This window comes from Meriones unguiculatus, chromosome 14 (genome assembly GCF_030254825.1).
Source record: "Meriones unguiculatus strain TT.TT164.6M chromosome 14, Bangor_MerUng_6.1, whole genome shotgun sequence".
Lineage (NCBI taxonomy): Eukaryota > Metazoa > Chordata > Mammalia > Rodentia > Muridae > Meriones > Meriones unguiculatus.
The window spans coordinates 24,285,412-24,307,164 of NC_083361.1; the positions used below are offsets into that span (position 1 = coordinate 24,285,412).

The following is a 21,753-nucleotide window of genomic DNA, read 5'->3' on the forward strand; positions in this document are numbered from 1 at the left end:
CTAAAGCAACTTTTAAAGTAAGCTTTTAATTTGGGGGATCAGAGTTCCAGAGGGTTAGAGTAGGGCGGATGGCAACAGGCAGCAGGCACTGGTGCCGGAGCAGTAGCTAAGATATTACATGTTGAGGAAAGAGTCAGGAGGCAGAGAGAGTTGACTGGCTTAAGCCCACCCCAGTGACGCGGCGGCACTTCCCATCCTTCTCGACAGTCCCATCAGCTGCTTCCAAACATTCAGATAGACGAGCCTGTGGGCCATCCTCATCCAAACCATCACGCCACTCCTTCTTTTTCTCTCTTTCTCTTTCCCTGGCTCTTCCTTCTCCTTTCTTCATCTATCTCTGCCTGTCTTTATCTCTCTCCCTACTCTCAGTTACTATATAATAGTAATAAAATATGTCCAACTCTAGGATTAGAAATTATCTTTTCTTAGTTTTTGAAGTGCTAACAATCAGAATACACACATGCACACACACACACACACAGAGAGAGAGAGAGAGAGAGAGAGAGAGAGAGAGAGAATTCATAATAAAATCTATCTGGGATTAATAAAGAAGCATTCATACAATAATTGGAAATTGCTAATAATTTATGTTTTAAAAATTTTTAACCCTAGTGGAATCTGCCTAGGATGTAGACTATCAGTTGTCACATTCTGTCCTCTGTTTGCTTGATAGGGCCTTTGGGTGAGTGTTGTTTTATTTTTTCTTTGTCTTATGAGATAGGGATTATACTATGTGGTCCTGGCTGGCCTCAGAGTTACTTATGTAGACTGAGAAAGCCTTGAACCTGAAGCTGTCCTCCTGTCTCTGCCTCCTGAGTGCTAGGATTACAGGCATGTGCCATCTCACTTGGCCTTATGGTTTGTTATTTTAATAAGAAGTTTTGTTTTTTTGGTTTCTTTAACACTAAATAGGATATGACACCACCTAGCTAAGAGCATGAGCTCACATGTATGAAGTAGCACAGGGCAGGGGCCTGCTAAGTTCCAGGGGAAACTGTGATTTCTTTAGTGTCCATACGTCTAGCCATCATTTATCCATTTACTACCCCATTTGATCGTCTTTCTAATGTTGCTGGAAACATCATTTAATGATTGGTTTGGCTTTTTAATTGCAGTTATGTTTAAAATTTAAAATGAATTTAATGGGCCAGAGCATGTAGAAAAGAGGAGAAATTTAATTGAGAATTGAGGTTTAAAATTTCATTTAAAATCTTCTATCATGGCTACTATTTTTCCAGTTAGTTAACACCCTAGCTGATTCTCCTCATTCATTTAGTAGCATTTAAACAACTGGGTAATATTTACTGATTTTTTCTTTATACTGAATACTGTACTGGGTTGGCACCACGGGATGTAGAGACACATGGAATTTTGTTCTTTCTTGGAAACTCTATAGTCTTGTTTGGATAATGTATGCAACTATTTATGTGCTATCACTCTCATTTTTAAACAAAGGTTGAATAGGGCATATGCATCAAATATTGAATAAAGGTTGCAAGAATGAATTCCTGAGAGTTAGGACCGCAATCCCTGGGATGGTCCCAGGTGGTCTCAAGTGTGGATAATGATGGTGCCAGATAAAACAAAGGCAGCAGAAATGAGCCAAACTTGAGAGTACCAATGCATGAAGAGCAGAAAGTGAGGGGATAGGCCAGAGAAGGCAGGCTCAGAAAGCTTGGGTAGGTTTGGGTCTAGGGTCTAGAATGCCTGGGTCAGGAGTTTGGATTTCACTGTGTGTCTCCAGGGGATAGCTACTGATGTGTTTTGATTAAGACAGTGGAGGCAGACAGAATGGCAGCAATTCATTTGAAAGAGGAAGCAACAGAAAGAGATAAGCTGGTTTAATGTAGGCTGCTGGAGTTTGAGCCTGATGTACAGAAAAATAATCACCTATCCTGAGATTATAAGTATGGTGAACAAGGAGGGCCTGAGAGACATCACCAGGAAGGTTTGACACATCTGAGGCAGGCCAGCAATGAGGGGCCACAGTGCTTCTGAGAATTGTGCTCTTCTGGATTTGAGGAAAGAAGGAAACCGGCTGGGGAAAATTCTGATGAATCTAGTTTTAAGTTTTGTTGCTATAGCATTGCAAAGTGTATCTTAATATTAATAGCTTGTGGTTGTTTGGGGCCTTTCAGGGAAGGAAGAAAGATCACTGTTGTAATGAGACAAAAATAATCATGGGTTTAGAAATAAGGCAGGGAGATGCTTGACCAAGAATATAGGCCAGAAGAAAGATGGGAGTGGCAGCCTCGGCATGGAAGTGCTGTGCAATGCATGAAGAGCAGAAAGTGAGGGGGTAGGCCAGAGAAGGCAGGCTTAGAAAGCCTGGGTGTGTTTGGGTCTAGGGTCTAGAATGCCTGGGTCAGGAGTTTGGATTTCACTGTGTGTCTCTAGGGGATAGCTAAATGAAAAAATCTGGTCACCTAAATGAAAAAGGATCATCTATCTGCTCATTGCCCACTCTCTGAGTCTTCTTCTGTCTTTCTTCCTAGAACTACTGAACATCCGTAAGGGGTGGTGCATGGTGCCAGGCACTAGGATCCAGCAATGGATGGACAGGTGTAAGCCTGTCTGTGTGTCAAACAGGGTACAAATCTTTGAACGATGCCTCTTTTCTTTCACTTAACAGAAGCCTATGACAGTATCTACTAAAGCCCTGGAAGTATTTCTTTGACAAGGCATGCCTTTTCTTCTTGACATTCTCTATCATCTCTGTTTTGTAAGAAATATCACGTGGGAGTATAATTTCAGGAATAGCTTAAATTAGCCTTCAGCAAAGTTCAGAACTCCTGATTATATATCCCCAGGTAGGAGATTTTTCACTATGTAAGGTCACATGTAGGTTCTCTTAGGAGAAAAAAAAAAGCTATATTACTTGAAAATTGTAAGATTGAGGAAAATGATGCTTTCCTAAAACAGTCTTATTTTTCTCATCCAAACATTTCACAGGCTGATGGGAAATTTATTACAGATCACAGTCAAGCTTGCCCCAGAGATCCAACTTCTTTCTAGTTCTCCTCTCCTAGGTCCCAACTGCACATGGATCAGCCTGTGTGAGCACCTGTGTCTTCCTTTTTCTTCCCTGATGACACAGAATGGAGAAATCCGAGTGTAAAAACAACTAAATGTGTAATTTAGACTGGTTTCAAGGAAGTGTCCTGACAGGGAGTGAGACACTAGAGTGCCAGCTTCAGATTTGTGTCCTCAGATCCAAGCTCAGGGAATCTGAGCTGTGGATGATGCCCAGTTTGTTCCCCTGGTGCAGGGCTGTCTGTTTCCCTGATCAAGTAGCACCCTGTGGGGTGAATGATTATAAGTAATACTTTTTAGAAACATCCTATAAAGTATGAGCCTTTAAGAAAACATTTTGGAGAGAATTATGTGAATCTTTGCATTTTATATTTTGAGTTATATATAAAAGAGCTTTACTTTCCCAAGAGAGCTTTTACGTGGCAGGTTTCCTTTTGATGTGTTGGGATAGTAGTGATAATAGTTTTATCCCGACCATGGCATCTTCAGTGTTGGGGAAAATAGTCAAGTTTTCAGAGCTTTGAAACCAAACCAGTTTGGTTTTACAAGTTAACAAATTCCCTGGAAGAGTGAGTCAGTTTGGTCACCAGATTCAGGCAAGAATTCCAGATGCTTGAAGGTCTCAAAACAATTGTAGAAATGTATCCTATTCACAGCTATTTTTTTTTCAAAAATTGGATAAGAGTAATTAATTTTTGGAAGATAAATTTCCAACTTCAAAATTCAGAAGACAAAAATAAAACATACATTTTCTTTCCCTTTTAAGGGAAAGTTAGCCTAGACTTCTAGGCTAGAAGGAAGTCTCTAGCGGTGAGCTTGTTTTGCTATGGAATCACTGCTGAGTGTAACGGGATTTGCCACCGCGCTGTCACTGCCTATAGGGCTTTGCACTACCCTGGCAAGGCAGTGGGGCTCCCATCTGTATTTGGGTTCCTTCTCCATAAATTGGTCTTTCTTGTTTTCCACTTTTATTTGATGTAAGACTAATAAACCTTACAGTTAATAACAGAGAGCTTGCGTCGCACACTCAGGATTAAAATACACTCCTTTTGGAGGAAGCCAGATAGGTGTGTTTACTCTGTAGAGAGATTTAGATTTGATTTTTTGTTTTCTTTGTGGTAATTATGTTTGCACTTTGCTGATCACTAGTTGTGCATTATTACAATGGAAGGTGACAATTTGATTGTCTTCAATTGGAGAAACAAGTAATTTTATATTCACTAAGCTGTCAGGTAACACTAACTCACAGTACTGAGAGCTCCTGGCAATGCGTTTGGCACCTATATTTAACTGCTTTGATGCTTGTGTAACCTTTGCTAAATCAGAAATGCTTTTCCGGCTGGAGACAGTTTTCAGGGCTGTGCAATGAGGTTTTCATTAAATAGACAAACTGAAAATGAACTGCAAAGCCATGCTTATTTTTCCTCTCCCTTTCCTCTGCTCCTCCCACCACCACTCTCCTTTCTTTCACACCCCCCCTTCTTTCTCCCCTCCATCACCACTTATCCATCCTTCTTTGAGAGGAATCTGAAATGCATCTGATATTTCCTTACCAGAGAGAATTGCCTCATAGCTTTATATAACTGAAGGGAACCTAGAAAATCAGCCTTTTCACATAATTTCATCCAGCATAGCCATGCTTGAGATTTCATGTTGGAAACAACTTCAATAGTATCAAGTTTTCATCTCTCTCTCTCTCTTCTGAAAATATTAATCTAAGAGTGACAATAAGGAAGAATAAAAAAATGTCCAGGGATAGCTGCCTGTACTTTCTGTCTGAGAAGATGTAGCTCTGGTCTATGATTTTTATTGAGAAGCAGACGAGATGTCCCAGAACCGGACACCTCTATCAGTGGATCAGTGTCAGCTGGTGGGGATGCTCATTGAAAAATTACGGTTTTCATCCCATGTGCAGAGGATATTCTAAGTGAACATATGGGTATAAATTCATTACGCTCTTATTTTAGACAGCCTTCTGTCACGAAAGCCATGAGGAGGTCTTTGAGTTGAGCTGCACAGTGGCTGAGCTTGATTAAAACCCTCTGAGTTAGGGTGTGTATTTATAGTAGCCATTGTTCGGGTTTGATCTGTCAAGCCACTGATTTTATTTATATTCTCTGGTAGTGGCTTTCTGAAGCAAAATTCCCAACATCTTCTGTGAGAAAATTCAGTATCATTTCTATCAAGCAAAAAGTGTGGTGGTTCCATGATAGCAAGTTGTTTTGATCTTAGGAAGAAACTGGATCCACAGGGACAGATGTGATAATTTTAGGTTTTCCATAGGCAGTCAGTCAGAGGCCAGCCGTTGGGCGGGTTGCCTGTGCCTTCCAACAGATACCGACCAATTACACAGAGGTGGTTACGTGATGTAACATTATCAGGAGAAACAATTCATGAGTCAAAGCATTCCAAGACATATGAGCTCTAGTCCAAAGAACAGTCTTAAGCTATATAAAGTGACAGCAACATTGTCAGCTAAATATAGACTCCAGAGACACAAACTTTGATGACTTGAGAGGAATCTGTTCCAGGTAGTTCCTGTTCTGTAAGAACCTCACAGGGCCTTTGGTGACAATTTTGGTACATTGGTATGGAAAATTAGAGGCCTTAGGAAAGTCAGGACCCATTAATTTAAGCCCCTTCTTAGTCACACGTCAAATGTATTTCATTGGCCTCATCTCTGTTAACTTGACAGTTTGCTCAGAACAGTAAATTTTCTAACAGGTATCACCTCTTAGAGGCTCTATAAAACTCTGAAAGAGCCTTTCAGAGGCCCTCCGTGGGGGGTTTCTAGCTTGCTGAGACTTATGGCCAACTGTTGGGCAGTGTGCATGGAATCTTATGTAAGAAGTGGGAAATAGTAAGATTTGGAGAGGACAGGAACTCCACAAGGAAAGCAACAGAACCAGAAATTTGAACACAGGAGTCTTCCCAAAGACTCATGCTCCAACCAAGTACCATGCAAGGAGATAACCTAGAACCCCTGCACAGAGGTAGCCCATGGCAGTTTAGTGTCCAAGTGGGTTACATAGTACTGGGAAGAGGGACTGCCTCTGACATAATCTGATTGGCCTGCTCTTTGATCACCTCCTCCTGAGGGGAGATCAGTCTTACCAGGCCACAGAAGATGACAATGCAGCCACTCCTGATGAGATCTGATAGACTAAGATCAGAAGGAAGGAGGTCCTCCCCTATCAGTGGACTTGGGGAGGGGCGTGTGTGAAGAAGGGGGTAGGAGGGTGGGATTAGGAGGGGAGGAGGGAGGGGCTTATGGGGGGATAAAAAGTGAATAAAGTGTAATTAATAAAAAATATGTTAATCCAAAAAAAAAAAAAAAAAAACCAAACAAACCAACTCTGAAAGAGGGCCTGAAATGCTAGAAAGAAGATAGGCTTGTAAGTTTTCTAGTAGTCCTGATAGCATTCCTCTTCCATTCTCTCAGTTGCATATTAAACATGGACATGGAGGAGAAACTGGTAAAAGCCCACAGGCTTTTGGGGGCAGAGTGGAGAGGACCCAGGATTGTGGCTTCAAAAACACAGACACCCAGTAGCAACTGTGGCCTCTGCCAGGGAAGGTCTACAAGGAGTGTCTTCTTTTCGTATTATTTTTAATATATTTTCTAAAAGATCTATTTATTTTATGTGTATGGATGTTCTGCCTGCATGTGCAGCTGTGTACCACACAGGTTCCTGGTGACCTCACATGTCAGACAGGGACACTTGATTCCCTGAAACTAAAGTTACAGAGGGTTGTTAGCTACCATAAAAGTGGTGGGAATTGAATGCAAATCCTCAGCAAGAGCAACAAGTGTTTGTCACCGAATCGGCCATCTCTCCAGCTCCCCAGGACTTTCTTCACTGTAAAGTCTAGAGTTAGGCTCTTCCTTGCAACCCTCTCAAATCCCTGAACGTGGGAATTACAGGCACAGGAAAAAAGATTTGGAAGTCATTCTTTGCCCTGGACTGGGTGGACTGGAATCCTTTGTGAGGGTTCCTGGGCATTGTGCATTTTGGCAGCTGAGCGTATCTGTTACTCATGCTCCTTACAATGAGAGGCACTGTAGAATCAGATCAAGTGTAGTGTTCAAGTAAGAATGAATTATCTAACCGAGATGAATCTACATGAATTGCCCAGAGATGAGCTTTGGACTGAACATTAAAATTTTTCTTAAAAGCAAACGAACTATTAAAATGCTGCTTTATATGAGAAACAGCATGTCTTTTTTTTTCATTTTTAGTTTTTATTACTCCTTTTATTTTTGAGATTATAGTATAATTACATCATTTCCTCCCCCTTTCCTCTCTCTAAACCTTCTCATATACCCCTCCTTGCTCTTTCAAATTCATAGCCTCTTTTTTTTTTTATGTATACACAATTTATTTATTTATTTTTTTCAATGCAGTTTATTCAGGAACATTGAACAATCCTCGGACCCCGGGGAAAGCCAGCCCACAGCTTAAATAGCCTCTGGGTAGCCAACCCAGGCGTGCCACGTGGGCAATGCAGATAGGTCCACATACATGGAAGCAAGCCAGATCCTCGGCCTTAGCCAAATGTGGAGTTGTTCGTGACAGAGAGCACTCACCATCGGGAAGGTGGAAGGCAGAAACCAGCTCCATCTTTAAGGCATAGCATTCCGCAGCTCTCTACAGTTCCCCCTTTTTGTTTTAGACGCATCAGGCAAGAGTAGAGGTCTGATCTCTGATATTAGAAATAAATTGGGACTTTGTACAGATGTTCATTTAGGTGTCATCCACCCAAAGAGCATCAGACCCGTCCGATGCCTTTTTCTCAGAGGCGGGACCTGGGGCATCAACCCGCATGCAATCAGACATGCTCTTCTCTGGGTCCAAAGCGGCTGACCCTGAGTGCAGTGTTTAGCCTCGCATCCTGAGCGTATCATTTTAGCTTTTTATGGTATCCAACCATGCTTGGGGAGAATGTCCTGCTTCAATGGCTGTAAAGGCCTGAATGATCATGGTCATAGCCTCTTTTTACCCATTGTTGTCACATACATGTATGTTTATGTACAAAATTCTTTTGAATAAGTGTATTTATACCTAAAAGTGAATGTTATTTGATAATAACCAAAAAATAATGAAATGTTAGAAAATAGTTCTGCACCATCATATTGGAAAGGTCCTGCATAGCATACTTTCCTGAAGCAGAGGACTTAGCACGTGGACGCACAACATCCTCATTCTTTTACAAAGCCTGGACCACCTCACCTTGTTCAAGAACAGAAAGTACATTTACCATCTAAGTTAATCTTACACTAGGGCTTAAGGTGGAGTGTTTGTCACCTTGTAGGGATAGAGAAATTCCTGCTGGCATCCTGCAGAACATTATTAAATGTGGAAGCATTATCTCCATCAGTCTCAAAACCCCAAATCTTAAGTTAGAAGGTTTTCCCAATGGTCCAGTGTCCAGGAGATTCACTTGATTTGTTAGGCAGAGGCAGTTCAAGTGCAGGGAATATATAATGGGAGCTGAGTTTTACATGTTCCAAAGACATACAATTCTTTTTGGAGGTTTTCCTTGATAATAGCTATGCCCCAGAAAACCATCTTGTTTAACCAGTGTGATAAGTTGACAATGTAGTTTTCCTCTCTGATTATAATGTGCTCTGTGTAGTCAATACACTGGTACCATGTGAGTGTAATTTCCTCTTTTATTTGATCTCCAATGCACTGTATTATAAATAAACAGTTAAAAAAAACACCAAACAAATCTGTTGCATTTCCTTTTAAGATTGTACCACTGTAGACACTTGTTCTAGTAAAGTAGAATTGGGCACATTTGATTGCATTTAAATTTTTCATGCTTCAGCAGTTTGGCTGGGAGCACAGCAAAGAAAAATCCCATGAGCGAGGAGAGTTGAGAATAATAGAACTTGATTTTGTGTATTATAGCGGCAACATTTGCGCTGCTTTAGTAGGGTTGTGTCAGCACTTCCATTATAAACCCCTGTTTTCAGGGGCTTTAACTAGGAAGATTTTTTTAATACAAATTAAAAAACAATTCATTTGAATGATTTTTAAGTTATAATAGAGCAAAAATAAAACAAAGTAAAGTCACGTAGAAATTGACCGTTTTCACAAAGATTTAAATTTTTTACTGCTCATTAGTTATGTGGGACATAGCTAGGTAAGGCGCTGTCTAATGTACAGAGGTTGGAGTGGGTGGCAGCATTTTTGTAATGGACGGTATTATCTATCGGCACATTCAGAATAAGTGCGAGAATTCCACACAAAGCTGAACAATCTTAATTAACAAGGTGCATTTGATTCACGGATTCCTAAAGCAGGTGACTTGGTAGAGTGGTAGGAGTAGGGGTATCACTAAAGTCAAGTGCCTGGCTTTCTAGAGTACGCTTTAGTTGCTCTAGGAAAATGTGTTAAAGAGGAACGCTAGAATTAGGAAGAGTACCAAGGTGAGGCTACCTACGAGTGCTGGATGCACAAACTTAACATGAATAAAATTCCCAGAACCCATGGTACAGGGAGAGAACCCACTTCTGAAAGTTGTCTTCTGACCAAGCCCCACACCCCTACAGAAAAAACAAACAAAAAAGGATAATACTATGGAAAAAAATGAATGAGATTGTAATCAGTTAAATTGAAAGATTGTATAACAATTTATTGTAAAAATTAGTAAACCAGATTCAGTAGTAAGTCTATGACTTATTTAATAACTATGTAACAGCAAGATGGCTCAGCAGATAAAGGCACTTGTAGCTAAGCCTGATAGCCTGAGTACAATCTCTAGGACCTATACAGTGAAAGCAGAGAACCCACTCTTGCAAGTTGTTGTCTACATGTACAAATACACACACACATACACAAATATAGCAATTAAAAAACCATGCATTAAAAATAAGTTGTGTGTGTTTTCCTAATTAAAAAAAAAAACCAATAAAACCATCACCCAGAACAGTGGTTCTCAACTTGTGGGTCACATCCTTTTGGGGTTGCATTATCAAACATCCCACATTTACACTATGATCCATAACAGTAGCAAAATTACAGTTAGAAGTAGCAGTGAAGTAATTTTATGGTTGGGGTTACCATAACATAAAGAACTGTATTAAAGGTTTGCTGCATTAGGAAGGTTGAGAACCACTGTCCTGGAATAGTGTAACACAACAACAGAGCCACTGTTGAGAACAAACTGAAACAACCCAACAATTTTATCAACAAGAAATGTCTTGCTGAGAGAACAGGAGTCTTCTTTTCCTCTGTGGACAACATCATTAAGAATGCTAATAAAACAACCTCAGAGAAAGAAGTAAAGTATGATCTGAAGAGTGTTCTTGGAACACAGCATGCTGACCTCCTTACCGAGGGATGGCTGGGGAGCCAGGTGTGCCTTCCCTGGTTCTTCTACCTCCCCTACTCCTTCTGCCCCAGTTGTGGTGTGAGTGGAGGATGAACAGTCGGCTTTAATACAGTGGCAGCTGATCTGGTATTTGCAACCTTGATACACATTTGTATTTGTGGGTTTAAAATAAAAGACAGCTTGTGTGCCACTGTAAATAGGCATCTGACAGGTCACTGGAGGGCTCACCAGAAGACTGCTGATGAAGGAGAGGTGAAGCCTTTCCCCACTAATTGTATTCAGTGTGTAATTTCTAAACTTCCCTCTGAATTTTGATTTTCAATTAACACTCCCCATTTGAAGATAATTTTCTATTTAATGTAATTGCAGGAAATAATTTATTGGCTGATTAAGACTGAGGACCCAGCCTTCCTTAAGAAAAACACTCACTAACCAGCCTTTAAACTCAACTCATAGCTTTGGACAGATTGAGTCTATTTTTACAGCTGCAGGGTTGTTTAATGAGGATTGTACACTATTGTTAGCTGGTATAGTCTGTTGTCAAAATGATTCTTAAGAGACTGTTTGCATTTTGGATTTTGTGTCATGATTAATTTATACTAAAGCAATAATCACAGATACTGCTATTGGAAGGCACCAGATCACTTTGTAATGAGAGGTTGTATGTTGGGAGAACCAAAGTCACTCTGAGTTTTGGATTATGACATTTTTTTACTTGTATTTAACTGTTTCTAAAAGGTGGCAGTCAACTCATTCACTCATTTTTAATGTGTGTGATTACATTAGAGCTAACTGCCCATTATCTGAACAATGCGAACACTCTTGCTGTCTGTGACCACTCCTTGGTAACTTGCAGGACAATTACAATTGCCTGGTTTTGCTGTAGCACTTCTGGGGCTAATGCAGTAGGTTTTGTAGTGACTTTCAATACTGAGACTCACGCTTTGGTTATGATTTTCCATGTGTGCATGTGTTTGCCCATTTTTTTTTAAGCACCAAGAGAAGTCCCTCAAGAATGTGTCTGAGTCTTTGAAACAGTGCTTGTTAGAATATTTGGTTTCTCTATTTTTAGGAGAAACAGAGCTATTCATTTGCACAGTTTGCCTGTTTTATTTTCTAGTCATCTAAATAGATGAAAGTTTTAGTATTTGTACAATGATTATTATAAGTAGGTATCAGCATTTTAATATGTTTCAAAGCACTTCAAAAGCCTGTAATACTTTTATTTAGAACTGTGCATAATTAGTTTAGCTGATCTTCTATTAATGTTTTTCACTGTAGGATACTAACTCTGAGCCCCCTCATTAATTGTGAGAAATTTAGCATTAGCTGTTAAATCCTATGTGAAACATGGGCTGCTACATAAAAACTACTGTTTAAATTGGAATTAACTTAATTATTTTTCCTTGCACTTGATATTTCCTTCACTGCAATATTCATGAAAGCATGTGACAGATTTGTAAATTTAACTGTTAATCTCAGATTTCTAGACCCTTTAATCAGTATTTATTTGTCTGTAGAAACAGCACAGGCAAGTTAATGATTTGCTAATTTGAAAAATGCTCATGTGGTTCCCTATGTTAACTGATTTGTGCATTTAAAAATGGTATGAAATCAATTAATGTTAAAGAGTAATTAAGGTGGCAATTGTATTCTCTTCATTACACAGCAGTTTCAAAGGAAATATAATAAATAAAAATCAACATGAAGTTTTAGGGAAAAACTGGTTTCTTCCATCAGTTTGTCAACTTTTAATGATTTGGTTACCAGCCAAATTCCTAAAAAGTTCATCTTTCTAAGTGATGTTCTCAAAGGTTTGAAATTTTGTATAACATCACTATTTCTGAAATCATTCATATGAAGTGCAAGATGAAGACCTCACTACACAGTCTTTTGACTGTTTCTTTGTGGAGACTTCAACAAATGATACTTTTTTTTTAATTTTTAGTACCCACAGTAAGCATTTTATTTTTCATAGTAAGTGCTTTCAAAGTAAAATCATGTATGTACTTTCTGACAAGAAATAGAGGTGTAATTACTTCAGAAATTCAATTCAAATTCCACAAAGTTGCCATGAGATTTATCGAACACTAGAAGCTATTCAGTCAACATGTCACTTGCAAGCCAAGAAGCAATACTTAATGTATCTTGGAGGTCTCCAGAAAAGCTTCAGATAGGCCATTGGTGTGAGGTCTGGCATCCATAATCAATGTTTAAGACATTGAAGTCATGACCATTTGTTTGGCATATCAAGAACAAATTATTTAATCAGTTAGTATTTTTTAATAGGTTTATTAAACCTTCAGAGCTATGGGAGAAAGTTAGATATTTTTGCTCTGAAGTCATTCTTCAAACTGGCTCATCAGTCAGTTCATTCACTAGTTCTTTTCATTGCTAACTACCAACCTAAATATTCCCCAGAAACACACAATTTAGTTGGGAAAGCTGGGAGGAAGGTCATACAAATATGTATATTGTACATCAAGAAAACTTATAAGAATCATATGTGGAGACTGTGGGAGAGAAAACATGCAGCAGTTAGTGGGAAACGGGGTTAGTGAGGAGAAAGCGAAGAGGGGGTACACAAAGAGCAGATAAGTCAGCAGTCCTTTGTAGTTTAGACTGTCTATATCTCTCAATATTCCTCAATTTCAAGGATTTTTATTTTATTTTTAATTGTTTTGCTCAAATTAGTCAAATACAATAGCTTCTAATTTTGTTGTTGAGAGTTCTGTTTAATCCATGGTGTTTCCCTTCTTCTGCAGAAGAATGTCTTCCAAGCAAGCCACCTCTCCATTTGCCTGTACAGCTGATGGAGAGGAAACAATGACCCAGGATTTGACCTCAAGGGAAAAGGAAGAGGGCAGTGATCAACATGCGGCTTCCCATCTGCCTCTGCACCCCATAATGCACAACAAACCTCACTCTGAGGAGCTCCCGACGCTTGTCAGTACCATTCAACAAGATGCTGACTGGGACAGCGTTCTGTCATCTCAGCAAAGAATGGTGAGCACTGAAAGTCTGGTGACTGTGGCCAACTGTGTCTACATCTTCATTATTAGTGGATGTTTTAAGGAAAGCTAAAATACATGGCCTCAGCGTATTCCTGGACAGGCCACAAAACAAGCATGAGGCGTTCAGTTGCTATTATTCCAGTAACTGGGAAACTTTATAGCAGCTTCTGATCTGGGCTATGTCCATCATTAGGTGCCCCTGACAGAAGAATATTGGTTTACTGTTTAAACAAGAGGAAGTTGGTGACCTGATTCTTTCCATTCCAACTTAATGTGATGAACTTAGTAATGTCACAAAATAGGCACTCGAATGAAGCATATCAATATTGAGAAATTAAGTTGAGCAAATCTGATCATAGTGTGACTACATCTTTGAAAAGGAAATGTCTGTATCTACCATTTTTAACGACAAGTTTGATTTATAATAAAGACTTTCCCCATGTACCTATATAGTAATTTCAAAGGCTCCTGGGGACCATCCAATCAGACTGCATGGGTTTTCTCTAAAAGCAGAAATGACATATCAAATGATGCAGGAGAGCAGGCAGCTTTCTCATGGAAAATTCTATCTTCTGAACATCAAAACAGAAACATCAGGAGTGACATTATCTAGTCCAAAACAAAAATCCTCATTTTTTTTTATCTAGAAGAAACCAGAACCTTAAAATGTCTTAACCCTGGCATATATTTCTTATATTTTACATAACGAAAAATTAAGTTAATGAAAAAATATCTTAAGCTGACAATGAGAGTTTTAATCCTGTAACAGAAAACAAGATATCATTTAAAATACCTTTGTCAACAAAATGCACAACAAAATTTCTCCCCTGTGAAGGGAGAAAGCTTTTTTTTCTTTTCAAATGATTTTTGTAGGCACAGGCTGTGCTTTGGAGCAGTATAGATGGGGAAGAGAATTCAAGAGATGAAAGAAGCATGTCTTGAATAATTTTAGTTTTACTGCATGATTCATTGACTGATTTATTTGTTAGCACATCTTGATTATACAGATTAACAAATTTCATTATGACATTTTGATTTTTATTATAGTTTCTTGCCCTACTACCATTTTTAAGCACCTTCTTCCTCTCCTTCTCCTACTGTAAGTTCCTAATAGTCCTTTTAGGTCAGTGTTCTACTTTACCCCCATGCTAAACTTAAATTCCACACACTGGGATCTCATTTTTGTACATTTGACTTATTTCACTTAACATGATATATCCAGGTTTTCTTGAAAATGGTATCATTTTGTTCTTTTATACATGGGGAATCAACAATGTACAGTTTTCTGGGCTGGAGATTTGTCTTCCAGGAGAAGGAAGGGAGAAGGCAAATATATAGTGAGGCAAGGACGAAATAAATTTTCTGATTAAACTTATTAATTCCATGTCTCCAAGGTGGCATGGCTGAGATAGATATCCAGTCTCTGCTCTTTGCTCATCAGTAGGATAATGAGACTCTGCTTAGTCTTTATTTGTATGAATATTTATTGAGCACCTTCTAAATGTTAGGTATTCTACTAACTACAGCTGTATTATGGTGAAGCAGCTATGATAGTGCCTTCTTTGTATTCTTGGGCAGGGTGTAGACATACAAATACATATATAGTTAAAGTTATGACATGTGCTATGCAGAAGATCTGAATGTCGTCTGAAAGCACAATGAGGCAACTCTAACTGAATAGATGGTTAGGATGCCCTCTCCAAGCTAACGATGGCAGAAAGTAGTCAGAGTGGGCAAAGAGTAAATCTGTAGAGAGAGCAATGTGTGTGGAGTGTCTGAGTGATAAAACCATAACTTAATTTAAGGAAATGAAAGGTGCTCTTTGTGGTCAGAGGATAATGAATGAAGATACATCAGATGTGGTTGGAAAACAGATAGGGGCCATATCATACAAGCCTTGGAGATGGCATTGTGGAATGAGATTTGATCTGAGTGCAGTGGGAACAGCCTTTGAAGGGTTGAAGAACGTTTCTCACAGATAATTCCAACTGTGGCACAGTGAATGGATGGGCGGGCAGCAAGAGTGAAAAGACGGAAGCCACTGGGACTTCTACTTCAGAAATCTAGATGAAAGATTACAGTGGCTTGGATTAGTGTAGACAAAGAGGGGCACAGAAAGGGATTGGTTCAAGATAGTTTTGCTTTAATGCCTTGTGCAGACCTGACCAAATAAAAGTAACTGGAATGGAAACTGTAGTGGTAGGGGCAGGGACAATAATACACTTCAAGCTCTATTCCTTCTGAGGGCACTTGCCTTACTTTCTAAGAAACAATTCAGTTTTGGAAGTGCTAAGTTGCTTTGCTGAGTTAGTCTGCAATTTTTCTTATGCATAATTTGTCAAAAATAAATACTAACATATATGTAATAATTTGTCTTACATATGATTTATGGTAGTATAAAATAGCTTAAGGTTGCAAACATGTTATAGACTAGTGTGAAGGAGACCATTCTCATAGAAATGTTTCCAAACTTTTACTCTGCTTTCTGCTGGAGCTTTTGTGTTCTCTGAATGCTGGAAAGCCAAAATATTTGTTTAACTCCCACTCTATAGCATCTCCCAGCTGTGCACTTATATGGTACAATAAAAGGATGTAACAAACGGGAGAGAGCAGCTGCATGTAGGAACTCTCTTTGTGTTCCTGTCTCACCAGATAGACTCAACAACATGGCGACTGGAACAGACCTCAGCTGAGCTAGGCCACAGATCAGGTCACCAGTCATTCAGCTGAACGAATTTTAGATTCCTGCCAGACCTGCAAATGTGTCTGTGTGTACATGTATTAGTATGCCTGTGTGAGTTTGTGTGTGTGTGCATGGGAATGTGTGTATGAGTGTGTGTGTGTTGGAGTAGGAAGACTGTGACTGATATAAAATTTTAATTGTTTCATTAACTATGAAATCCAAAGAGCATTGCCTGAAATTTTCAGTTTTCTTCAATGGATGCTGCTTGCACGTTTTGTTTGTAGTTTTCCCACTTATGAATCTCATAAAATAGTGTGGAGAAATGAAAGCTAAGAATGAGTCTACAAAGTGCTACAATCCACATTTGTCAGGACCTTTTCAGTTTCTGTAATTTAGTTTCCACAATGGTCCTCATCTCCTCGGCAGCATTTTGTCTACTGAGTTCAGAAAGGTTTCATTAGAAAGTATAAAGACTGAGAAGTGGCTTTCTCCAAGCAAAGGTAGAAAAGGCAAAGAAATTCTGATAATCTCCATGACCTGACTAGAAAAACAGTTACATGTTAAAATTCTGATTTTTTTTTGAAATGGAAGCTCAACAAAATAATATGCCTCACAGTTTCCAACAAGAAAAACAATGTGTAGTAATCTAAGCACAGAAGGAGGATCAAAATTTTATGGAAGGGAATTCACAGACCAATGCAATATAAAAAAAAACTGACACATTTTGAACAACAGTTATAGAATATCTGATTTTAAATTTAGTGTCTTATATCAATCGGTGACATATTTCGATAGTTGAATAGTTTGTACACACACACAAATACTGCTCTCTGCTTCTGTGTACAGCCTTTTGTTTTTGTCTTGGTTTCAGGGTACCAATACCTTTTTGGCCTAGGAACATTGATACCATCCAGTGACATTTTTTTTTCTGTCACTGACATTGTGCCATCAGTCAAGAACACACCTACATAATAAAATGTACATGGCATCATTCTTTCTGATATCAGTGTAAAGGACTACATCTGTGATAGTTTGCAATGACCTGTATTTGTTCTTATGTGTAGTTATTTTCCACAGAAGTTTAAAATGTAGAAAGGGCATGTGACCTATTTATTATTAGTAAGCTTCTCTGCAGATTACATATTTTTGGTGGCAGGGTGTATTGTGATGATTATATGTAACTACTTATATTAAATGGATGAGTTCCATCCTATGTTTTCCTTCTAGTACAATCTCTCTCTTTCTCTGCTTTGAAATATAATTTAAAAAGGTATAACACTATTATCATTGGCTATGGAAGGTTGAAATGACAACTCAGTTCCAGGTACAAAGACTACCTGTGATAATATCAGATTTTTGTTCTAGTGGAATTTACACAGCATGAAGTCTCAGAGTAAGACAGTTCAAACGAGGAAAATTCGGTACAGGAGAATGACTGAACAGAAGAAAGACATTTCTGTTTTCTTTGTTTGTTTTTTAAGACAGGGTTTCTTTGTATAGCCCTGGCTGTCCTGGATTCACTTTGTAGACCAAGCCAGTCTCAAACTCCCAGAGATATGCTTGCCTCTGCTTCCCTGAGTGCTGGGATTATAGGCATGAGTCACCGTACCCAGCTTGGAAAACCTTTCTGAAGAGGAGAACTTCCAGCTGAAATACAGAACAAGTCAAATGTATAGAAACTTGGGGTGAACACCTTGCAAGTGTGTAACAAGTATAAAAGTCTTTAAAATTTATTATTATTATTATTTTACATTTTTGGATTCAAAATTTGTTTTTATTTTTTATAAATTTTATACATATATAGAATATATTCTTATCTGTCCACTTCCTGCCCACCACCTCTCTCTAATTCCCCCTGACAACCACCAACCCAGTTCCTTCCTGAGTTTATGTCCTCTTTGAAAATTTATTGTTAATAAATTATATTAATAGTTCCTTGAGTCCAATTAGTGCTAAAGGATATGGGGCCATCCGTTGGGGGACAGGCCACTTACCAGGAGGCACGTTCCCAAAGAAGATTAAATCATCAGTTACCAACTGTCAGTAGGTCCTTTTGTAGAGATGGAGTCTGAGCAGCCGCTCCTCATCCATGCTGAAATGTCCACTGGATTTATTGTGTTCAGGTCTCATGTAGTAACCAGCACTGATGTGAGTTGTTGTGTACACCAGCTCTGTAATGTCCAAAAGGCAGCACTCCACAACTCTCCTCCCCATCATCTGGCTCTTACATTCTTTATTTCCACTCTTCCATGATGTTCCCTGAACCTTGGATATGGAGAGGTTAATATAGATGTACCAAAACTCAGCCTTTTGACCAGTTCTGGGTCTCTGTATTAACTGTAAAAAGAAGCTCTTCTGGCCAAGGCTGGGAGAAGCACAATTGTATGGGTATAAACGTAAATATTAGGAGGGCGGTTTGACAACCAACCACTTAGTGAAACAATCTCAGAGGATTCACCACTAGGGCCCATCGTCTTTTAAGTCATGGACTTTTGACCAGATTACAGTACTAGGCGTGAAATTCCTCTTATGGAACAAGTCTCAGGTCCAATCAGAGAGAAGTTAGTTACTATCAGAACTGTCAAGCCACTACTGCACCAGTGGAAACATCTTTCCTAGCAGGTTGATGTTGTATCATGCAGGGTCCAGTGCTGGGAAATGTCTTTTCTGCCCCAGTAGCCTGAACAGTACCTACTGGCACTATAAAGGTAGCCATTAGAGAGAGAGTTTTCTCGTCAATTTGTGATTTCTTAATGTCCTGTAGCCAAAGTGGGTATTGTCTTTAGCAGTTAGTACAAACATCTTTTGATTAGTGTATTTGAACATCAGAACACTGCAGAGTGGCTAGAAAGGGGAGAATGATGTGGAGTGAAATCAAGGAGGCAGACAGATAGATATTGTAGAGTCTCAAGGACTCTAATGAAGTGTTTGAACTTTGTTTCAAACACAAGAGGAAGCCATTGGGAAACTTTAAGCAAGAGAGTAATAATGCTTTATTTAGCTTTCTAATAGACCACATTGCCTACCGTGCAGGTGCAACTTCAGTGAGGCTGGGAGGGTGACCATTTTGGGGGGTTACCCTTTGAGAACATGAAGTTAGGAGCTGAGTCAAAACTGAACAAAATAAGTGAGACCAAGAACCAGGAGCAAGGGACTAGTAGACATATTCCTGATCGAACCATGATGACCTCTGTGGTAGACCATGAAAATGTGGGTGAGACACCAGTGGTCTATCACTCTCTTTCTGTATTTATGTGTAGAGTGCATGTGTTCATGCATGTGTGTGGGATTAATAGGTGCAGCTATATGTTTGGGCATGCACATGTGTATGTGTGTTTACGGGGGCCAGAGCTGACATTGTTTGTCTCCTCAATTACTTTCCAATTTATTTACTGAGACAGGATCCCTTGCTGAACTCAGGGCTTGCCAGTTTCCCTAGTCTCTGACTCAGGACTTCTGTGGTGACAAAGTGGCCACCTTACCTGTCTGGCTTTGATGTGAGTCCTGGGAATTCAAATTCTGCTTGCTAAGAGGTGCTTTGACTATTGAGCCACATCTCCAGTACACAATGGTCTTTCATGAAAAAAAAAAAAAAAAAAAAAAAGCACAATGTGGAGGTAAGATTTAAAGTAGGAATCATGTACATATGACCCTTGTGCACTTAAAGTCATAATCATATTGATATTCATTTTAGGCAAAAATGTTATTATGTATGTCTGAGTTTGAACTACTCATCTAATTAAGTAGAAAGAACCACTTTGCACCTCAACCCCAAATGTCTGAACTCCTTTATTTTAGATGTGCAGATGGAATAGCTTCCTTTGCTCATATGGAGACTGCGGTTTAGGCGTACAGTTCCTCTGTACTGATCACCTGCAGCCATAGGATCGATGCACATCTTCTGTGACACCCGATCAATCTATGAAGAACTCAAAAATACAGAACAGAGCTAGATTTAGAGTTTTACTCTTTAGAAAAGTTTTAAAGTAAGATCCACATCAGTAAAGGATGCATAGATTGTTCTTTGTTATAATTGAAAGAAGTAATAATAGCCATCTTATACAACTTAATAACCGAGAACAATGCTTCCTGGCTTGCAAGCTGTTGTTCCTCTCTGCCTCTCTTGCTTCAGCCAAGGGAAGTTGCTAGTCAGCGCTGGAGTGTTTTCTGTAGTTTGCTTGGAGTCATAAAATTTCTGGTGTGGACTTTGTACCATTTCTGGGAACAGGCCTGTTGTCATTGTGTGATAGCATAGTCCAGGAATTCTCACTGGGGATTTAATCTTCAGCCACACTTCATGTTATGACAGACTTTTAGAAGATTTCTCATCTTGCTTCTTTTTGAAAGATTTAAGAATGCTGAATTGTTTCCAAGGTTTTTTTGTGTGTATGTGTGAGAGAAAGAGATTTAGTAATTTGAGGTACTAGGCACCACCCAGATGAATTTAATTTCAACACTTTTATTGGGACTATAATTCAGAAAGTGTGGTTCACCTGGTCTGACTATTATATAATCAGTCATTCCCAAGGCCAGGTTGATCTATCTACTGTGTGATATCTGATCAGCATTTGAGACCCTTGGGCCGAAAAGAAAAAAAAAAAAAAGTCAGAAACGGGTAAGATTTAGGTTTCTTGAGAAGGTTAGTTACTTTTTATCTTAGTTACTTTTCTTCTGCTGTGACAAATCACTATGACCACGGCAGCTTATAGAAGAAAGAGTTTCGTGGGAGTTTCAAAGGGTGGGTCCATGGACCATCAATGGCAGGAAGCATGGCAGCAGGCCTGCAGACATGGTGCTGGAGCAGTAGCTGAGAGGCTGAGAGTTTACTAGGCAGAGAGAGAGACAGAGAGATAGATAGATAGATAGAGAGAGAGAGAGAGGAGAGAGAGAGAGAAAAATAGGAGGGGGAGAGAGAGGGGAGAGAGAACTGAGGACAGTATATGCTTTGGAAATCTCAGTGTCCATTCTGGTGGTTTGAATATGAATGGCCCCCATAGGCTCATATATTTGAATGCATAGTCTCCAGGTTTGGAAGGATTAGGAGGCATGGCCCTTTTGAAGTAGTTGAGGCCTTGTTGGAGGTGTGGCTTTGTTATAGGAGGTGTTAAACTGGGGCAAAACATTCAAACCTATGAGCCTAAGGGAGCCATTCTCATTGAAACCTCTACATTACTATTCTCATTTTCCAATTTTTGAAATTCATTCAACTTTGAAATCAAACATAGACATTGATTAAGGGAAGTTGTCTAACTGTGGCCCAGAAGACACCAAACAGTATTATCTAGGAAGACTTCTCTTTTTCTATAAATTAGCAATCGGTACTGTCTCTTTAAAAAAAAATGATCTGGGAAATGTAATCACAAACTTAGTTGCAGGTCATGCTACAGAGTGAAACCACACTTTCATCGGGTGGAATTTGCTAAACCTTACTGTAGCAGTGAAGTAGAAGGCTTGTCTGTGTTTCACACACTGATTCTCTACTGTAACTTTCAAGCCTGGATCGTGCCATCTGTTTTATGTCTGTTATTTTTCTTCCAGGGTACCCTAAAAGAGTTTTTCAAACCTAGGCTCTTTATATAAAAAGAAAAGGGTTATTGGAACGTCGGAAAGCTTTGTTGCCTATGGAAGTCTGAGTGGCCTTGTCCTACTTTGTCCTATTAGTGACGTCATAGGTTTTTGTAA

General features: G+C 39.2%; 1 protein-coding gene across 5 annotated transcripts in view; it reads left to right on the forward strand.

Moving 5' to 3' along the window:
• Sox6 (SRY-box transcription factor 6) overlaps positions 1-21,753 on the forward strand; it is a 379,078-nt gene that overhangs the window by 42,323 nt on the left and 315,002 nt on the right. For all 5 annotated transcript variants that reach the window (XM_060366990.1, XM_060366988.1, XM_060366991.1 and 2 more), the window contains exon 2: positions 13,140-13,380. In XM_060366990.1, the coding sequence (XP_060222973.1) occupies positions 13,144-13,380 (237 nt within the window). In that variant the 5' untranslated portion in view covers positions 13,140-13,143. The remainder of the gene's footprint in view (positions 1-13,139; positions 13,381-21,753) is intronic.